Genomic DNA, 20,948 nt, shown 5'->3' with positions numbered 1-20,948 from the left:
ACAATTAATTGCAATTCATCTGATCACTCTTCATAACATTCTGGAATATAAGCAAATTGCCATCATACAAACTGAGGCAGCAGATGTTAAAATTAATATTTGTGTCATTCTCAAAACTTTTGGCCAAGACTGTACTTTACTATTTATATTTATGACAATTTAGTACTTTTTGCACCACTAGACTTAAGTACATTTAAAACCAGATATTTTTAGACTTTTACTCATATAGTATTTTACTGGGTGACTCCCTTGAGTCATTTTCTATTATGGTACCTTTACTGAAGTATGACGATTCAGTTATTTTTCTACCACTGCACTTGTCCAAATACATCAAGCATCTTCAGATAAGTCACAACTGGCAAACAAAAATGGTTGTACAATTCTTTATTTCTGTTCAACAAATATATTTTAAAAAAGTTTAACAAAAAATGAGCAACTGCAAATTCTGAATCCACCAAGGCAATACAGTACAACTACAGTTGAACCTCAATCCTCAATCCTCAGGACAAAATAATCTATAGGCTACAGAGAAACAAATACAGTGCTTTCAGAAAGTATTCACACCCCTTGACTTTTCAACATTGTGTTACAGCCTGAATTTAATTTTTGGGGGGTAAAGATTAAAAGCTTGAATGTCTTGAGTCAATAAGTATTCAACTCCTTTGTTATGGGAAGCCTAAATTTCAGGAGCATTTTTTTTGGCTTAAGTCACAGAAATTTCATGGACTCACTCCGTGCAATAAATGTTTAACATGATGTTTGAATGGCTACATCTCTGTACCTCACACATACAGATAATTGTAAGGTCCCTCAGTCGAGCAGTGAATTTCAAACACAGATTCAACCACAAAGACCTGGGAGGTTTTCCAATGCCTCACAAAGAAGGGAACCTATTGGTAGATGGGTAAAAAAAAAGACATCAAATATTACTTTGAGCATAGTGAAGTTAATAATTACACTTTGGATGGTGTATCAACACACGCAGTCACTAAAGTTACAGGTGTCCTTCCTAACTCAGTTGCCGGAGAGGAAGGAAACCGCTCAGGGATTTCACCATGAGGCCAATAGTGACTTTAAAACAGTTACAGAGTTTAATGGCTGTGATAAGAGAACAGGGAGGATGGATCAACAACATTGTATTTACTCCACAATACTAACCTAATTGAGTGTGAAAAGGAAGCCTGTACAGAATGAAAAATATTCCAAAAACATACATCCTGTTTGCAACAAGACACTAAAGTAATAGTGCCAAAAAATGTGGAAAAGCAATTCATTTTTTGTCCAGAATATAAAGTGTTGTATTGGATTTGCCCCAAACATATTACTGAGTACCACTCTCAATATTTTCAAGCATATTGGTGGATTCATCATGTTTTGGGTATTCTTGTAATCGTTAAGGAGTGGGGTGTTTTTCAGGATAAAAAATAAAAACATCATGGAGCTAAGCACAGGCAAAATCCTAGAGGAATACCTGGTTGTCTGCTTTCCACCAGACTGGGAGGTGAATTCCCCTTTCAGCAGGACAATAACCTAAAACACAGGGCCAAGTCTACACTGCAGTTTCTTACCAAGACACAATGTTTGAGTGGCTGAGTTAGTTTTCACTTAAATATGCTTGAAAATCTATGGCAAGACTTAAATGGTTGTCAAGCAATGATCAACAACCAACTTGAGGTTGAAGAATTCAGAAAATAATAATGGGCAAATATTGTACGATCCAAGTGGGCAAAGTTCTTGGAAAAGTACCCAGAAAGACTCGCAGCTATAATCACTGCCAAAGGTGATTCTAACATGTATTGACTCAGCGGTGTGAATACGTATATAAATGAGATGCATTTCATTTGAAATACATTTGCAAAAATGTTGTTTAAAAAAAAAAACTGTTTTCACTTAGTCATTATGGGCTATTGTGTGTAGATGGGTGAGACTTCTTTTCTCAATTTTGAATTCAGGCTGTAACAAAATGTAGAATAAATCAAGGGGTATGAATACTTTCTGAAGGCACTGTATGTATAGTATCTGGCTAAATTATTAGAAAACAAAATCTGCATGAATATTTTCTAATACTGATTTTTGGTTTGTAAGTGAATGTCAAAGTGACGGACATTTATGGCCTTTTCTCATTTGGGAAAAAGTCTGTCCTCCACCCTCTCTCCTCCATGACCAGGAACCCGATAAGTGGTTGAGGAGATGTCAATTCGTTAATAGGCGAGGATAAACATGCAAGTCCTTCGTGGAAGAGTTCTGAAATCTGCCAAACCCGCTTTGAATCAGCGTTAGTTTTTTCTGAGGAGAAAAGCATGCACACGTTGAAAATCAATATGCTACTTATCATTTTATCTATAAAATGTCTGGCACAACTAACTTTGTCTTTATCACTTACCACATGTATTTTTAGATTTACCCCTGTAAACGTCATTCATGCAACACGCGAGTGGAGGAGTAATTTCATACAAGCATATTTTCATCCACATTTACCTCTCTTCGCTGCCTCTCCATGACCTTTTTAAAAAGGAGGTCGAGAGAGGACGGAGAAGAGAAGATACAGGATTTTAGCAAATTCAATTGTGAAAAGGCCAGAGTTCCAAACCACCACCATTCCCAACGTGTTCATCCCTCTGAGGTCCTTCCATAGTAGTATTGTCGTGTTTGGGCGTCTAGACACTACAACTTGCCAGCATCCTTGAACTTGCTGAGCAGGCCTTGGTCAGCCCGCAGGGGGAAGGAGAGGGAGCGACTGTGGTAGTACTGGGAGTCTGCCTGGAGGTTCTGGATGACGTCCGAAAGCAGGTGGGCATGCTCCACCCCGCAGCCCGGGGCCTCGTAGCTCAGGGCATTGAAGTGGATGTGGAGGTGGTAGTAGGACGGTTGGTAGTGGAGGTACACCTTCAGCTTACTGGCTGCCACAGCGTACCGCTTCAGAATGCTCTCCTGTGATAGGGGAAAGCACCATGAAAAACAAGCACAACTATATGACAGAGTAAGGAGTAGTTGCCCCAAGACCCATCAAACTCAACTCTGAACCTCAAAGACAGTTCAACTGCACTTTTTCATTGTTCCCCTCTAATCAAGGACTGATTTAGACCTGGGACACCAGGTGTCTGCAATGAATTATCAGATAGAACAGAAAACTAGCAGGCTACAGACCATGTAGTGTAAGAGTTAAGTAGTGAGGCTGATCATTAATCTGTACCTATGGGAAACTTCACCACGGAATGTATTTGACAGGAAAAGGAAATGGTTTAATGACAAGAAGGTTGCTAAATAAACAGTCAGTATTCCTAGGCAAATCCCATCACTCAAACAATCGCAATACGCGCAACAAGAACATTTTTATATGTATGTATTATAGGATCCTTCTCACCTCTCCCTTCTTGCGGATGTTAGTCAGCAATGGCAGATGCAGCGCTGTCAGGTCTCGCAAACTTTTGATGTCCCTTCGATGAACGATGGCAATCAAATGCAAGTCATCCAACTAGGAGGGGGAGGGGGGGGTGAAAGTAACCATGTGTTCAAGAATAGGCTTGAATGGCATCTCCATTGTCCACTTTGGCCCCATGTATAAAGTCTCAAAGTTGAAGTTCTGATTTAGGATAGGTTTAGACTTTTAGATCACAATGAATAAGATTACTTGGACAGAATCATACAAGGTATCTCACCTGCTTTTGATCCCACTTGAAGTCTGGGAGCAGGACAAAGCCGACGTCCTGGTCTGGGTCCTCATAAACGATGCGCTCTGCCTCCGCTTTCTTCTCCAAGATGTTGTAGACCCACTGGAGGGGAAAAACACAGCAACAAGAAAATCATTACCACATAAATCATAGAAGTGCAGGTTTACAAATCACAATCTTTCAATATTAGCAACCATTAATTGGATATTTGAGTGATATAAAAGTAAACTATACCTGACAAGTATGAGAAGTTTAGGTTAATTTCCATCCTTTGTGGGCTCTGCCTGTCAAGCAGCAGAAGGGCGTATTTGCTGATGTACTGTTACTGTACACTGTTTCAAATACCTGCCATTCGTTGAAAATTGCCCACTCATGTTCTATGTGGTGATGCAAAGACCTTTATTAGTGAAAGGCATTTCAAGTCTTTTCAGTTAGCCTTTTCATTCCGCTTTGTTCACCTAAAAGTGCTGGCTCCAAACACCTCCTTGTTCAGTAGCCATGATTGTGTTAAATAAACATGGATGGGGCCTCAGACTGGCCTCTGACAGAGGCCTCCAAATAACTAGTCCGCCCCTGACAGCGGCATCACGTTAACCCTTTAAGATTAGAGGAAAGCCCTTACTAATGACCTCTCAAGCATCCGTGACGCATTGCCCAATCTGGCTCTTTTATATGGATGGTATTGTAATCCCAGATTGAGGATGATCACCTGTAAGAACCGTGCATTTACTGAGTCGACAATCAAGGCCTTCGGATGTGGAGTGGGAGACTGTGTAGTGGGATACTGTGGGACTAATATTTTCACCTTGAAAGCAATGAAATGCTACCTGTACACTGAAGCTCTGACTCTGAATGTAAGGTAGGGTGATAGAGCGGTAGTCCTCCCCAGTCTCCTGCACCAAGTAGGTCTCCTGGCGCAGGTATTTCTTCACATGCTTCTCTGTGGCCGGACACACCACTGTGGTCTTCATCTCTTTGGAACCAAGAAACAAGACAAGGATCAATATCACATCAGATTTCAGTCAGAGATTTGAATTCCATTAGGAAATGATAATGGTGCACTTCGCATTGCAGAATTATTTGATTAGGTCCAATGTATTGAATCTACAGCTGTCCCCGACTAAAGCAAATCTTGGTCGACCGAGAGTCGTTCTGTTCCAATCGATTGGTCAAGATGTTTAAACTTGTTTTTCCATATAAATCGACAGACACACCTTGTGTTTGAATAAAACCAACGACATATGAACTGAGCTTGTCTGATGCTTTAAGCACACTGTTTGATTAAATAATTAGGACACACACACACACACACACACACACACACGACTCAAGAAAGAGCCTGATGGTCACACGCAGTTTTAAAAAATGACAGCGATTGCCTGTGTGACTGGCGCACGTTTTCTCGCTCTCCTCCTTACTGCAGTGAAAAATGCACAACAAGTCTTTATTGTGCTGTCTGTGTTGAAGCTGCAACAATTTCAGACATTTAGTTTACGTGTTTTTAAATGAGAAATTTTATAGAAATCCCTCATTTGTTTAGGAAAAAAGATTCCCTATTCCCTCAACCCTTGCTGTCTTTACTCGACCCTTGCTGTCTTTACTCGAAGCATGTGAGCATTGCATGCATGTGACCAATAGGGCATGACCTATAGCCAATCAGTCACATCAATGAACTGGTTATAACCAACTCCGAACACAGTAATGTCAACAGCAAAATGGATGCGGAGGATGTGAAAAAGAAACTTGAAATGGGCAAATGTTTACAGGTTGTTCAGGAGGGAAAGAGGAAGTCAGAACTGTGGAAGACATTTGACTTAGTTGTGGAAACTACTAGAGATCTAGAAAAAGTTGGGTTTTGTAGCAAGTGTTGCGTGAGTATTGTGTGCCAAACAGTTGCTGTTAGATTACAATATTATTTTTTCTGACCGGTTGGACCAGTGTAAACGGTAAATACATTTGTGTACTAGAGAGTCTAGTAGATTTGAATATAAAACACTCTGAAGTTTCTAAAAACAGTTTGAATCATGTCTGTGAGTATAACAGAACTTATTTAGCAGGCGTAACACAGGACAAACCATTCAGATTTTTTTATTTTTAGGTCACTCTCTTTTCAATGTGTTTTCTTTGGGAATCCGGATTTCTAAGGGACCTTATTGCAGTTCCTATCGCTTCCATTGGATGTCAACAGTCTTTAGAAATTGGCTGAGGTTAATCCTTTGTAATGAAGAATTACGGCCATCTTGAACTCGGGTCACTTGAAGTGTACTGTTAGATAGAGGCGCGTGACCAGAAAGCATTCTTCAGTTTGTTTTCTTCCTGTATTGAACATAGATCATCCCGTCTTCAATTTTATCGATTATTTACGTTAAAAATGACCTAAAGTTGCATTACAAAAGTAGTTTGAAATGTTTTGGCAAAGTTTACAGGTAACTTTTGAGATATTTTGTAGTCACGTTGCGCATGTTGGAACCGGTATTTTCCCTGATCAAAAGCGCCAAATAAATGGACATTTTGGATATATATCGACGGAATTAATCGAACAAAAGGACCATATGTGATGTTTATGGGACATTTGTGTGTGCCAACAAAAGAAGCTCGTCAAAGGTAAGGCATGAATTATATTTTTATTTCTGCGTTGTGTGTCGCGCCTGCAGAGTTGAAATATGGTTTCTCTCTTTGTTTTCGGTGGTGCTATTCTCAGATAATAGCATCGTTTTCTTTCGCTGAAAAGCCTTTCTGAAATCTGACATGTTGGCTGGATTCACAACAAGTGTAGCTTTAATTTGCTATCTTGCATGTGTGATTTAATGAAATTTAGATTTTTATAGTAATTTATTTATTTGAATTTGGCGCTCTGCATTTCCCCCGGCTTTTGGCCAGGTGGGACGTGTCCCAAATATCCCAGAGAGGTTGACTGACTTGCCTAGTTAAATAAAAGGTTACATTTCCCAAACTGACTCCTGTAATTCTTTTTTTTTTTTCCAATGAATTGACAGTTATGATGGAAGCCTGGAGTTTTTTTTCTATACTTCAGAAGTGAGGTAAACAGTGCACTTGGGATGCGTTTTCAGGCCATGCTTGCGAAAGTGAACTTAAAATTTCCAAACGTTTAGGTCAGTTGTATGCTGTTAACGATCTAGTACACAGGAAGGGTTAAGTTAAATAGGCGAGAAAAAAAATACTAACACAAAAGGGAAACCCAGCCACGAGCTGCCCAGTGACTCGAGCCCCCCAGACGAGATAAATGCCTTTTGTGCTCGCTTTGAGGGAAGCAACACTGAAGCATGTATGAGAGCACCACCTGTTCCAGGCAACTGTGTGATCACACTCTCCGTAGCCGATGTGAGACCTTGTAAGACCTTTAAACAGGTTAACATTCACAAGGCCGCGGGGCCTGATAGATTACCAGGATGTGTACTCAGAGCATGTGTGGACCAACTGGCAAGTGTCTTCACTGACATTTTCCACCTCTCCGTAACCAAGTCTGTAATACATACATGTTTCAAGCAGACCACCATAGTCCCTATGCCCAAGAAAGCGAAGGTAACCTGCCTAAATGACTGCCACCCCGAAGCACTCATGTCAGTAGCCATGAAGTGCTTTGAAAGGCTGGTTATGGCTCAAATCACCATCATCCCAGAAATGCTAGACCCACTCCAATTTGCATACCGCCCCAGCAGATTCACAGATGACGCAATCTCAATCACACTGCCCTTTCCCAATTGGACAAAAGGAACACCTATGTGAGAATGCTGTTGATTGACTACAGCTTAGCGTTCAAAGCCATAGTGCCCACAAAGCTCATCACTAAGTTAAGGACCCTGGGACTACACACCTCCCTCTACAACTGGATCCTGGACTTCATGACGGGCCGCACCCAGGTGTTAAGGGTAGGCAAAGCTACATCTGCCACGCTGATCCTCAACACGGTGGCCACTCAGGGGTGCTTGCTTAGTCCCCTCTTGTAAGCACGACACCAACACCAGCGTTAGGTTTGCTGACGACACAACAGTGGTAGGCCTGATCAACAACAACAACGAGACAGCCTATAGGGAGGTCAGAGACCGTGTGGTGCAAGGACAACAACCTCTCCCTTAACGTGACCAGGAGATCACGGAGATGATTGTGGACTACAGGAAAAAGGAGGACTGAGTACACCCCCATTCTTACTGACGAGGCTGTAGTGGAGCAGGTTGAGAGCTTTAAGTTTCTTGGCGTCCACATCCCCAACAAACTAACATGGTCCAAACACACCAAGACAGTCCCCCTCAGGAGACTGAAAAGATTTTGCATGGGATCCTCAAAAGGTTTTACAGCTGCACCATCGAGAGCATCCTGACAGGTTACATCACTGCCTGGTATGGCAACTGCTCGGCCTCCGCCAACAAGGCACTACATAGGGTAGTGCGTACAGCCCAGTACATCACCGGGGCCAAGCTTCCTGCCATCCAGGACCTCTATACCAGGCGGTGTCAGAGGAAGTCCCTAAAAATGGTCAAAGACTCCAGCCACCCTAGTTATACTGTTCTCTCTGCTACCGCACGGAAAGTGCTACCAGAGCGCCAAGTCTAGGAGGCTTCGAAACAGCTTCTACCCCCAAGCCACCCTGAACAGCTAATCAAATGGCTACCCAGACTATTTGCATTTGCGCCCCCCCACCCACCCATCTTCTACGCTGCTGCTACTCTGTTATTATTTATGCATAGTCACTTTAAGAACTCTACCTACATGTACATATTACCTCAATTACCTTCCCACCGGTACCCCCTGTATATATCCCTGCTATAGTTATTTTACTGCACTCTTTAATTATTTGACATTTCTCTTTTTTTAAAGTATTTTCTTAACTGCATTGTTGGTTAAAGGCTTGTAAAGTAATCATTTCACTGTATGTCTACACTTGTTGTATTCGGCGCATGTAACATAACAGATTTTAATAAGATATCAAATGTTCATATACACCCCCAGGAATAGACACCTTTTTTACATTTTCTGACAAGCGAGCACTTAGATATGGTCATTTTCACATTCATATGTTTGAGAATTACTTACAGTAAGGATTTGTGAAAACACTATAGCAATATAGAGTGGGAAAGCGGCAGTGCATTTGGACAATTAATAGAGACTGCAGTAAATAATACATAATACATTTGTCATGTCCAGGCCCGGATTCTACACAGACCAGTGAGCCATAGCCAATCATAGGTACAGTAAGACCTATATGCAAATAAGCTCCCTCTCAAGGGAATCACGAATTTTCATATCATAACTGTTCATGTCATTTTGGAACAGATCTAGCTTATGTATCCTAGGGCATACCATTCAAATGAGCAGGGGGTTGGAGTTGATACGTGCTGTAGATATCATTCCTCATGTCCAATTTCAGTCTGGAGCCATTGAAAATCTCCAACAGGGTGTCTTCCCTGATAGGGGTCTTCTCCAGAATGATGACCGCATCCTGGTCGTTCAACTGATATGGTATCAAGGAAATAATACATTGTTGTTTTAGATTCAATGGACTGTACACCTTGTTAACTAGCTACCTAGACAATCGAACGTTAACAAGGTTAAGTATTTAACTACATGTATTGTTGTCATATAGTTGGACAGGACATGCATGACACAAATAAACAATTTTATTCAACTAACGACACCTCGCGGCCCTAGGCAGCCATCGCTAAATTGGTTCGTACACTGACGACTGGTCACTTTGACAACAGGCAAGCAAGACGAATTCTACCAAGCTACTAACATTTGAAGTTTAAGTGGCCGCAACCACAGATTTCCAACCTATAAAATATAGCTATTTAACGTCACCACTTATAAACATCTATAAGCTCTTTGGTTTTAGTTTATCTAGCTATTAGCCAACATTGACTAACTAGCTAGATACCAAGATAGCAGTAACGTTAGCCACCTTTCCGTGTATGAACATATTTTTCTCCCGTGCAGAGTCCCGCAGAACCGTTGTTGTTTTAAATCCGAACAAAGGATTTGCAGATGCTGATTCATTGTGATTATCTTGGTCACTATTCGGGTCATTCTTTAGTCGTTTGGCCTTAGCAGTATCAGTTTCATTTCTGTCAGCAAAATCAACTTCACGTTTACCAGTCTCCGCCATTTTTATTCTGAGGCACTTCTTCTTCGGTGGGGTTTTACAGCAGACTGACTACATGCTTATTGCCTCGACCTACTGGTTGGGGTGAAAACTGAGAAACTTTAACATAGGAAATAAACGAAGGGTGAAAAAAAACACTCATATTGCCCCAAAACAAACAGCCCAAAATAATATATATTATTATATAAATAATAATCTCCTTCTTATTCATGTCTACTCAGATCCCTACACAGGCTCTGGGGCCTGAGAGGGGGGAACTTATTTGGACAATATTCCTTGCAATATTTCAGCTGATAAGTTATGTAGATCCAAAAGCCTTTTAGACCCTTTCACAATGATTTCCAATTTCTGCTGGTTTGGCCAGTACAATTTATCACCTGCTCAATGAATGCAACAAAATACACTTTCTTCACGATCGTTAAGGCCTATATCAGGAACGCAACTGTTGAACACCATTCTCAGCACACTGTGGGGCATACACTGCCATGTCTTCCTCATCTTCATTTGGTCTAACTATGTCCACTGCCTCCTGATATTTGCTACTTCAATCCAGTAGCTGTGTGTGGGTAAAATCACTGAGGAAGCCAAGCCAAGCCAGTAAAAAAGCCAAATTGCAACCTGTTGTGATAATTGCATTGTTTGCTCTATAACCCATTTGTTCATAAGCCATCATGATATACAATAAGGTCGTGACAACAAAAAGACGACAGCCACACAGTAGAGGAATAAATTAAACTACACATACATTTGTTTCATCACAAAACCAGAGAGCAACATCTGTCCAATAGCAAATATTGCATGTAACAAACAGGTATATCACCTGCAGCATGGTCAAACAAGTTCATGTTTTCGCCAGTTTCCTAAACAGTGTCGTGTCTTTGGCTATGCCGGATGAAGTGATATGACATGCTATTCTATAAAATAATTTCTCTGTCATTAATATTACCTGATCATGTAAATGTAATTAACTAGAGAGTCGGGCACCACTAAATAATATTTATAGAGCAGTTATCTTCCGAATAAACTCTTAAAGACCTAGTAATATTTTACATCAATAGCAGTCAATATTAATCGTCATCTTAATTCAGTCTCATCTGAAAGTTGTGAATTCTTAGTTATCTGCACGAACCCTGGCTCACAAGTTGAATCAGCAATACAAAATTGGGTTTAATTATATATTTACTAAATACCTAACTAATCACACAGAATTACACATAAACATAATTAAATCATAACATGATTACAAATGACGTCATAAAGGAAAACGTCCCTAGCGGGCGGAACCGATATGACAGCTTGTTACAGAAAAGAAAAGGGTCTGGGTTTGAGTGAAAGAGCGGGAGACTGGGGAACAAAGGGAAGAAGCTGTGCTATCGTAAATACAGTATCTTATGCATTTTAAATTACCGCTCATTTGGAAAAGGAAAATGCAATAAATATTTACTCTGAGCTGCGTTTCGGTAAGTTGGTGGTAGATGGCAGGCCGTGTTGCCCAACCGAGTCCTTTGAAGAATGTCTCTGCTGGTAAATTGGATACGTTGTAGTAACGTCGTTGTGTGGTAGACAAGAAACTCTGTCTGTTCCTTCCTAACCTGCGTTTGCAGCTGCGGTTGCTAACTCAACTTCTAGGAGGTATCACTTCTGTAGTGAATAAGAATTCAAAGTTCATACCATTCGCAACCAAAGCTCACGCTGATGTTGGCTTCGTTCTGTAGTTATTATCTGAACCATTCTGACATAGGACCGTCGTCCTCACGTCCTCGGAACAGCTATTATCTGAACCCTTCTGACATCGGACCGTCATCCTAATGTACCCGGAACAGGAGGTTACATTTTCGTCAAGGGCTTATATAGTGGAGGGAGAAGGGTGTAGTTTACAGCCCATGTCTCTTCACAGGGGCGGGCCACTGATTAAGCAGAGCCCTAACCTCCATCCATGGCGTAGAAAGGGCCGATTTAGCAAGCTAGCTACTGCAGGACAATAACACAAGTAGACCAGATACAGAAGTTTTTCTGAAAATGACATTTTGCTTAGGAAGTGATTTGATTGGTTTGAAGCTAAATCCAAACTGGCCTCCCTTGGTGGGTGTTTTGCTGCACCAGGACAAGCCTAAGTTGAGCTCACCTGAATGCTTATTGGCTAATTATGTATATGTTTTTTTTATCAAGGGAGGCCAAATGCTTGCTGGCATCAATCTATCAAATGCTACGACAGCTACATGTTATGTACTGTACTCTTTTGGTCAGACAGCATCAGATACCTGGACTACACATACTGAGACAGAAGAGGGGCGCTGTTTCCCTCATTCAGATGATTTCTCTGGTGAGATTCAGGAAAATTAAGAAAACAAAGAGAGAGAAGATCAATTATTTTATTATTTTATTGGTTAAAAAAAATTGGCAAGCCTGGCTTTCCCTTGGCATCCATGAATACACACCACTACTTCAATCTCCTTCATCCTAACCGGACACTCCTGGAACAATGATACTTTTGTAACATTGTCGATCCTTAGACTCTACTTAAGTGATAATGCCCGCGAAGCCGGTGTTTGTAGGATATATTGGCATGGGTGTTGTTAGGCTCGAGACAAAGTCGAGGGATGGCAAACCGTGCCACTATATCCTCCAAACACCGGCTTTGCGGGCATTATCACTTATTGATTAATTTAACAAAATATAGTCCCGACACAAATCTAGGGTTTCTACCCAAGCCGGCTGGTCATTTGTTCTATTGGTTCGGTTGTCAGAGACGCAAGCCAGTCGTTCAGTCTTTTTGTTCTGTATCTATAGACGCTACCCAGTCGTTCGTTCTAAATGTTCCATTGCCATACTGGCTGGCAACATTCTTATCCCTTGCTTGCTCGCCAACTACGGCTAACTTACAGTCACGTAAAACAGTGCAGCCAGAATAACAGCAAAGTAGACACTTGCCAGGAGTCCAAACTTCCTACACTTGCAACATTGTAGTGGCTTTTGCACATATGCTCTCACCACATATTTTATATATGAGCCATGATTACATGGAACTCTATTCCACAACAGGTAACTGATGCAAGCAGTAGAATCAGATTTTACATTAAAAAAAATATATAAAAAAAAAATATATATATACATATATACACCTTTTGGAACAGTGGGGACTGTGAAGCAACAAACATAGGCACAGACACATGCATACACACACATGATAACATTCGCACTATACACACACGTACACATAGATTTTGTGTTGTAGATATGTGGTAGTGGAGTAGGGGCCTGAGGGTACACAGTGTGTTGTGAAATCTGTTACATATTGTAATGTTTTTACAATTGTATAACTGCCTTAATTTTGCCAAACCCCAGGAAGAGTAGCTGCTGCCTTTGCAGCAACTAATGGGGATCCATAATAACTACAAATATCTCTCGAAAACCCTTCTCTGTAGGGTTTTTGCTTGCCAAACATTTTTTTAGAAACATATGCCGATATGCCCCTTATCTTTCATATCAGCAAGAAATAAAAATTGTAATAAAAATATACACTTACTGTAGCAGTTTTGCACAGATTAATACATTATGTGTGCCTCCAGTTGAAGAAACTACACTTCCTTCCTAGTTATGCTAACACACAGCCATGTGTTCAGAGAACTCTAGATCGCTAATCAGCACCTTTGCCTTCCGTCTGTCTTCCATAAACAAACACTGTAACATGGAGATATGGCCGTGTGGGAACACTAATCCTAACCCTAGTTAGCTGGGTTAATATACCCCAGCATTACATCTGCAGGGAGAATGTCATCAAACATCACTAGACCGCTGGTCCTTGTAGCCTTAGTGCCTTTTTTATTTTTTTACCTTTATTTTACTAGGCAAGTCAGTTAAGAACAAATTCTTATTTTCAATGACGGCCTAGGAACAGTGGGTTAACTGCCTGTTCAAGGGCAGAACGACAGATTTTGTACCTTGTCAGCTCGGGGATTTGAACTTGCAACCTTTCGGTTACTAGTCCAACGCTCTAACCACTAGGCTACACTGCCGCCCCCTTCTTCTTCTGCTCTTTGGGTAGCCAATCACTCGACTTCAAAAGCAGTACCTCTTGTGGCAAAACTGCAGATACTGTATTTTTTAAGGGTGGCTGAACTTCCTGACTTTAAATTGAAAATGTTTTATCATCGGCATTTGGAACTATGGACATTTTACAATATTGTCCCATTGTGTCATTTACTGATGGTCCATAACTAGCCCCACAGGGATTACAATTGGATCAAGTGCAGCTGCACTCTGAATTGATGATTACTTGGGTGTCTCCAGCTGTGGAAATGTGGCCAGAATTGAAATAAACCCAACCTAAGGAAAACTGTTACAGTACCTTTCATTCCGTAACATGTTTTTTTTCCCTATCATTGCACAAATCTCAGTTTTTGGACAAGACTAACTTTATGACCAAAGTTAACCTATTTCAGCTGGGTAGTCAATTTTTACACAATAATAAAGGTTTCTGATTGATATTGATGACACATGTCATTTTCAAAATGAGAAGTAGTTTTTTACAGGCAATCACTCATTAAATGCATAGCTGAGTGTTCTAAAAGAAAATGTAATTTGTCAAATGCTTTGAAAACAATATGTGTAGACTAACAGTGAAATAATTACTTACTTACTTACATACTTACTTACCAGCTTCAACTGGAATGCTTTTTCAACAGTCTTGAAGGATTTCCCACATACACCTTAGCCAAATACATTTAAACTCAGTTTTTCACAATTCCTGACATTTAATCCTCGTAAAAAATTCCCTGTCTTAGGTCAGATAGGATCAGCACTTTATTTTAAGAATGTGAAATGTCTGAATAATAGTAGAGAGAATGATTTATTTAAGCTTTTATTTCTTTCATCACACTCCCAGTGGGTCAGAGGTTTACATACACTCAATTAGTATTTGGTAGCATTGCCTTAATATTGTATAACTTGGGTCAAACATTTCAGGTAGCCTTCCACAGGCTTCCCACAATAAGTTGGGTGAATTTTGGCCCATTCCTCCTGACAGAGCTGTTGTGACTGAGTCAGGTTTGTAGGCCTCCTTGCTCACACACGCTTTTTCAGTTCTGCCCACAAATTTTCTATAGGATTGAGGTCAGGGCTTTGTGATGGCCACTCCAATACCTTGACTTTGTTGTCCTTAAGCCATTTTGCAACAACTTTGGAAGTATGCTTGGGGTCATTGTCCATGTGGAAGACCCAAGCTTTAACTTCCTGATTGATGTCTTGAGATGTTGCTTCAATATATCCACATCATTTTCCATTCTCATGAAGCCATCTATTTTGTGAAGTGCACCAGTCCCTTCTGCAGCAAAGCACTCCAACAACATGATGCTGCCACCCTTGTGCTTCACAGTTGGGATGGTATTCTTTGGCTTAACAAGCCTCCCCCTTTTTCTTCCAAACATAACGATGGTCATTATGGTCAAACAGTTCTATTTTTTCATCAGACCAGAGGACATTTCTCCAAAAAGTACGATCTTTTTGGAGAAATGTGTGCTGTTGCAAACCGTAGTCTGTCTTTTTTCATAGCGGTTTTGGAGCAGTAGCTTCTTCCTTGCAGCCTTTCAGGTTATGTCAATATAGGACTCGTTTTACTGTGGATATAGCTACTTTTGTACCTCTTCGCAAGGTCCTTTGCTGTTGTTCTGGGATTGATTGCACTTTTCGCACCAAAGTACGTTCATCTCTATGAGACAGAACGCGTCTCCTTCCTGAGCGGCATGACGGCTGCGTGGTCCCGTGGTGTTTATACTTGCATACTATTGTTTGTACAGATGAACGAACGGGGTACCTTCAGTCATTTGGAAATTGCCCCCAAGGATGAACCAGAATTGTGGAGGTCTACAATTTTTTGTCTGAGGTCTTGGCTGATTTCTTTGGATTTTCCCTTGATGTCAAGCAAAGAGGCACTGAGTTTGAAGGTAGGCCTTGAAATACATCCACAGGTACAGCTCCAATTGACTCAAATTATGTCAATTAGCCTGTCAGAGGCTTCTAAAGCCATGACATAATTTTGTGGAATTTTCCAAGCTGTTTAAAGACATAGTCAGCTTAGTGTATGTCAACTTCTGACCCACTGGAATTGTGATACAGTGAATAATACGTGAAAAAATCTGTCTGTAAACAATTGTTGGAAAAATTACTTGTGTCATGCACAAAGTAGATTTCCTGACTGACTTGCCAAAACTATAGTTTGTTAACAAGGAATTTGTGGAGTGGTTGAAAAATGAGTTTTAATGACTCCAACATAAGTGTATGTAAACTTCACACTTCAACTGTACAACTCATCCCAACCATCTCAATTGGGTTGGGGTTGGGTGATTGTGGAGGACAGGTCATTTGATGCAGCACTCCATCACTCTCATTCTTGGTCAAATAGCCCTTACACAGCCTGGAGGTGTGTTGGGTCATTGTCTGGTTGAAAAACAAATGATAGTCCCAACTAAGAGCAAAACAGACCATAAGGACAGATTTCCACCATTCAAATGCCCATTGCTTGTGTTTCTTGGCCCAAGCAAGTCTCTTCTTCTTATTGGTGTCCTTTAGAAGTGGTTCCTTTGCAGCAATTTGACCATGAATGGCTGATTCACGCAGTCTCCTCTGAACAGTTGATGTTGAGATGTATCTGTTACTTGAACTCTGTGAAGCATTTATTTGGGCTGCAATTTCTGAGTGGCAGTTAACTGTAATGAACGTATCCTCTGCAGCAGAGGTAATTCTGGGTCTTCCTTTACCAGATTGACTGAACTTCATGTCTTAAAGTAATGATGGACTGTCATTTCTCTTTGCTAATTTGAGCTGTTCTTGCCATAATATGGACTTGGTATTTTACCAAATAGTGTTATCTTCTGTATACCACCCCTACCTTGTCACACACAACTGATTGGCTCAAACGCATTATGAAGGTAAGAAATTCCACAAATTAACTTAACAAGGCACACTGGTTCATTTAAATGCATTCCAGCTGACTACCTCATGAAGTTGGTTGAGAGAATGCCAATAATATGTTTTTATTTGTTTAACACTTTTCTGGTTATTCCATATGTGTTATTTCATAGTTTTCATGTCTTGATGTTTTCACTATTATTCTACAATGTAGAAAATAGTAGAAATAAAGAAAAACCCTGGAATGAGTAGGTGTGTCCAAACTTTTGACTGGTACTGTAGATATAGGTAGAGGTAAAGTTAATAGGCAACAGGATAGATAATAAGCAGTAGCAGCAGCATATGTGATGAATCAAAAGAGTTACACCATGCCCAAACTGGATGCGCGTGTGCGCACCTTGTGCAAATTGATTTTGTCCCCCGACACCAAACGTGATCATGACACGCAGGTAGAGATATCAAAACAAACGCTGAACAAATTATATTATTTTGGGGACAGGTCAGAAAGCATTAAACATTCATGGCAAATTAGCTAGCTTGCAGTTGCTAGCTAATTTGTCCTATTTATATATCTAGCTTGCTGTTGCTAGCTAATTTGTTCTGGGATATATACATCGAGTTGTTATTTTACCTGAAATGCACAAGGTCCTCTACTACGACAATTAATCCACACATAAAAAGGTAAACCGAATAGTTTCTAGTCATCTCTCCTCCTTCCATGCTTTTTCTTCTTTGGACTTTATATGGCGATTCGCATCTAACTTTCATAGTTACCACAACAACCGACCGAACTCAGTTCATCTTTCAATCACCCGTTCATCTTTCAATCACCCACGTGGGTATAACCAATGAGGAGATGGCACGTGAACATATGCTTCTAAAAGCCAAATGAGGAGATGGGAGAGGCAAGATTTGCAGCGCGTTCTACGTCCCAAGTTGAAGTAACTTCTATTTTAGTGCCTGGCAACGCAGATGCTTGTTTGTGTGCTCGAGTAGTGTGGGTGCAATGACTAAATAACATGTATGTGTACATTTATTTTGCATCGTTCGCGCATGAGATGTGGCCGGTGTGGTCAGCATGTTAGTGCAAGGGGTGGTCAATGCAGATAGTCTGGTTAACTATTTAGGCTTGGGGTAGAAGGGGGTAGAAGCTGTTCAGGGTCCTGTTGGTTCCAGACCTGGTGCATCGGAACCACTTGCCGTGTGGTTGCAGAGAGCAAAGGCTATGACTTGGGCGACAGGAGTTTTTTAAAACAATTTTTAGGGCCTTCCTCTGACACCGCCTGGTATTGAGGTCCTGGCTGGCAGGGAGCTTGGCCTCAGTGATGTACACACAACCCATTGTTGCACCTTGCGGTCGAATGCCAAGCAGTTGTCATACCAAGCGGTGCTGCATGCAGTCAATATGATGTCAATGGTGCATCAGTCAAACTTTTTGAGGATCCAAGGGCTAATGCTAAATTATTTTCAGCTTCCTGAGGGGGAAGAGGTGTTGTTGTGCCTTCTTCCCGACTGTGTTGGTGTGTGTGGACCATGTTTATGACGTAGACACAGAGAAACTTGAAGCTCTCGACACCACTACAGCCCTGTCTATTGTGGACACCAGGTTTTGTACTGTGTGTTGATCAGTGGCGGTCAGTTTTAAACAAAAATGTATGAGCATAGCCTTATTTCTATTACAGCATACTGGATGACCGTCATTCATATTCCATTCACCCAGTTCAATGTAACATCGATAGGTTTAGGCTACTACATGATACTCACATTTTCCCTATACCTATTATGAGGTTGCTACAACCTACACTATGAAATAAAGTTTACAACGTAGGTGCACACAGGCCGAGAGAACATTTTAGGGTGACAGTGACACATTGACAGACAAAATGTTTCTTAAATGGTCTAACACAAATCGGCGGAATAAATAAACCCCTGATCACACGTAAACACAGTTCACTTTCATAGCAGCCATGTTGTATTCCTTCTCGCATCAAAGCTCTCTCCTCCTCTCCCCTTTTACCTTCGCTTATGGACTTCAATGCACAACACATCAGCTGTTTGTGACCAGGTGAAAAAAACACCAGCCTCCACTGGTGTTGATGTGTGCAAAGAAATACACAATATACACAGAAATGTGTTGTGTAAAGGTTTCTTGTTTAAATTGAATGGTAGAAAGTCCATTCTTGCACTAATAACTTTAGTGTGGGTTATTGTGAAAAGAAATTAGGACCAGAAGATTAATTTGGGATCTGGGAAGCAGAGTGTAAACAAAGTAAATGTTTTATAAAAAAAAAAAAAAACGTTTAAACACATTTGTTTTACAATTTACACAGTAATGTCTATCAGTAATGTTTGTCCCAGAACATCTACGACTGCAAGTGAGCAGGTTAGGAGAACTTACGCAGCAGGTTAGGAGAATTAACGTAGCAGGTGAGGAGAATTAGGTAAAGAAAAGGGTTAGGTAAAATGCTCTCCTAAACTGCTATGAAAAGTCCCTTCCGCTCGTAGCTGTATCGAAGTGGCATGTTTTTAGGCAATCCTGTGTGATTATTGGATACTGAACATAACATCTGCCTCACAACTTATAATGAATGGAGTTTGCATGAAGGAAACAGACACAAACCTATGATCAATTTTAATGGGAATTACTGGGACAGTGATTATCCCCAGATTTAAAATAGCAGATTCAATGGTAATTTTAACACACAGCAAAATATAACGTTCCACAAATGCCATATTCTAGAATGCCGCGGTGGGGTAATGTATTTGACCGACACATTTCATTTCTCAATACAAATTACAACTTTGTCTACAAACTCAATTTAATGTAGAAAGTTGCTGGAGACTGCTTAGAAATCCTTAATATATCTTCAAAAACAACAAATGAGGCCTTCAGAAAATGTACATTCATGAACAAAGGGCCAGAGACTAGAGTGGTATGTCCTTCCTATTCTCTGACATATTTCTCACAAATCACATTGTCATGCTTCCTCCCTCTGGACCAAAAAAGGGCTGGGCAATATGCTAAATTTAGTATGCATGGAAAGGGTGAATGGGAAAATAAATTTGAAGTTTCCTCAGCTGTCTGTGTCTTATGTAAAATAAAATAGAAATTCCATAACTTGAAAGCCCCCATTGCTAAAAATAATTTTGGGATGGCAAGCTTTAATATCAGTTCAGCAATTTTGGCACAGTGACTCACTACCCAAACCAGATGCAACTAGTTTCACGTAGCCATGAGAAGTCATGTGATCTTCTACTGCTATCTTGTGGATGAACTGGGAATCAGGAGATATACACCACATGACCAAAAGTATGCGGACACCTGCTCGTTGAACATCTCATTCCAAAATCATTGGCATTAATAAGGAGTTGGTCCCCCCTTTGCTGCTATAACAGCCTCCACTCTTCTGGGAAGGCTTTCCACTAGATGTTGGAACATTACTGCCCGGACATGCTTCCATTCAGCCACGAGCATTAGTGAGGTTGGGCACTGATGTTGGGCGATTAGGCCTGGCTCGCAGTCGGCGTTCCAATTCATCCTAAAAGGTGTTCGATGGGCTCTGTGCCAGGCAGTCAAGTTCTTCCTCACCGATCTCGACAAACCACTTCTATATGGACCTCGCTTTGTGCACGGGGGCATTGTCAGGCTGAAACTGGAAAGGGCCTTCCCCAAACTGTTGCCACAAAGTTGGAACCGAATCGTCTAGAATGTCATTGTATGCTATAGAGTTAAGATCTTCCTTCACTGGAATTAAGGTGTCTAGCCCAAACCATGAAAAATAGCCACAGCCCGTTATTCATCCTCCACCAAACTTTACAGTTAGCACTATGCATTAGGGCAGGTAGCTTTCTCCTGGCATCCGCCAAACCCAGATTCGTCCGTTAGACTGCCAGATGGTGAAGCGTGATTCATCACTCCAGAGAACGTGTTTCCACTGCTCCAGATTCCAATGGCGGCGAGCTTTACACCACTCCAGCCGACGCTTGGCATTGCGCATGGTAATCTTAGGCTTGTGTATGGCTGCTCGGCCATGGAAACCCATTTCATGAAGCTCCCGTGCTGACATTGCTTCCAGAGGCAGTTTGGGACTCGGTAGTGAGTGTTCTAAATGAGAACAGACGATTTTTACCTTCAGCACTCGGCAGAATCTTTCTGTGAGCTTGTGTGGTTTACCACTTCGCTCCCGATAACACAATAACAGCATTTACAGATGACCGGGGAAGCTCTAGCAGGGCAGAAATTTGACAAACTG

The 20,948-nt window shown here is 41.0% G+C and overlaps 1 protein-coding gene across 1 annotated transcript; it reads right to left on the bottom strand.

Annotated features, from left to right (window-relative positions):
• Window positions 1–367: 367 nt before the first annotated feature.
• dcps (decapping enzyme, scavenger) lies at window positions 368–9,816 on the bottom strand. The gene is made up of 6 exons (XM_020464307.2): window positions 9,589–9,816; window positions 8,991–9,141; window positions 4,499–4,644; window positions 3,660–3,773; window positions 3,365–3,475; window positions 368–2,931 (listed from the first exon to the last, which is right to left on the bottom strand). The coding sequence occupies exons 1-6, from the start codon at window positions 9,790–9,792 to the stop codon at window positions 2,665–2,667; spliced, it is 993 nt and encodes a 330-aa protein (XP_020319896.1). The 5' UTR covers window positions 9,793–9,816; the 3' UTR covers window positions 368–2,664.
• Between the last annotated feature and the right edge of the window lie 11,132 nt (window positions 9,817–20,948).

Source organism: Oncorhynchus kisutch, linkage group LG28, assembly GCF_002021735.2.
Source record: "Oncorhynchus kisutch isolate 150728-3 linkage group LG28, Okis_V2, whole genome shotgun sequence".
NCBI classification, from domain to species: Eukaryota; Metazoa; Chordata; class Actinopteri; order Salmoniformes; family Salmonidae; genus Oncorhynchus; species Oncorhynchus kisutch.
Note: the sequence above shows the minus strand (reverse complement) of the source record. Positions and strands in the feature narration are given on the sequence as shown.

Excerpts from the sequence above, each read along its gene's own strand:
- dcps (XM_020464307.2), bottom strand. The coding sequence starts at position 9,792 with ATGGCGGAGACTGGTAAACGTGAAGTTGATTTTGCTGACAGAAATGAA. Across the intron at positions 9,142-9,588 it reads ATATGTTCATACACGGAAAG|TTGAACGACCAGGATGCGGT; the intron begins GTGGCTAACGTT and ends ATACCATATCAG. Across the intron at positions 3,476-3,659 it reads TCAAGTGGGATCAAAAGCAG|TTGGATGACTTGCATTTGAT; the intron begins GTGAGATACCTT and ends TCCCCCTCCTAG.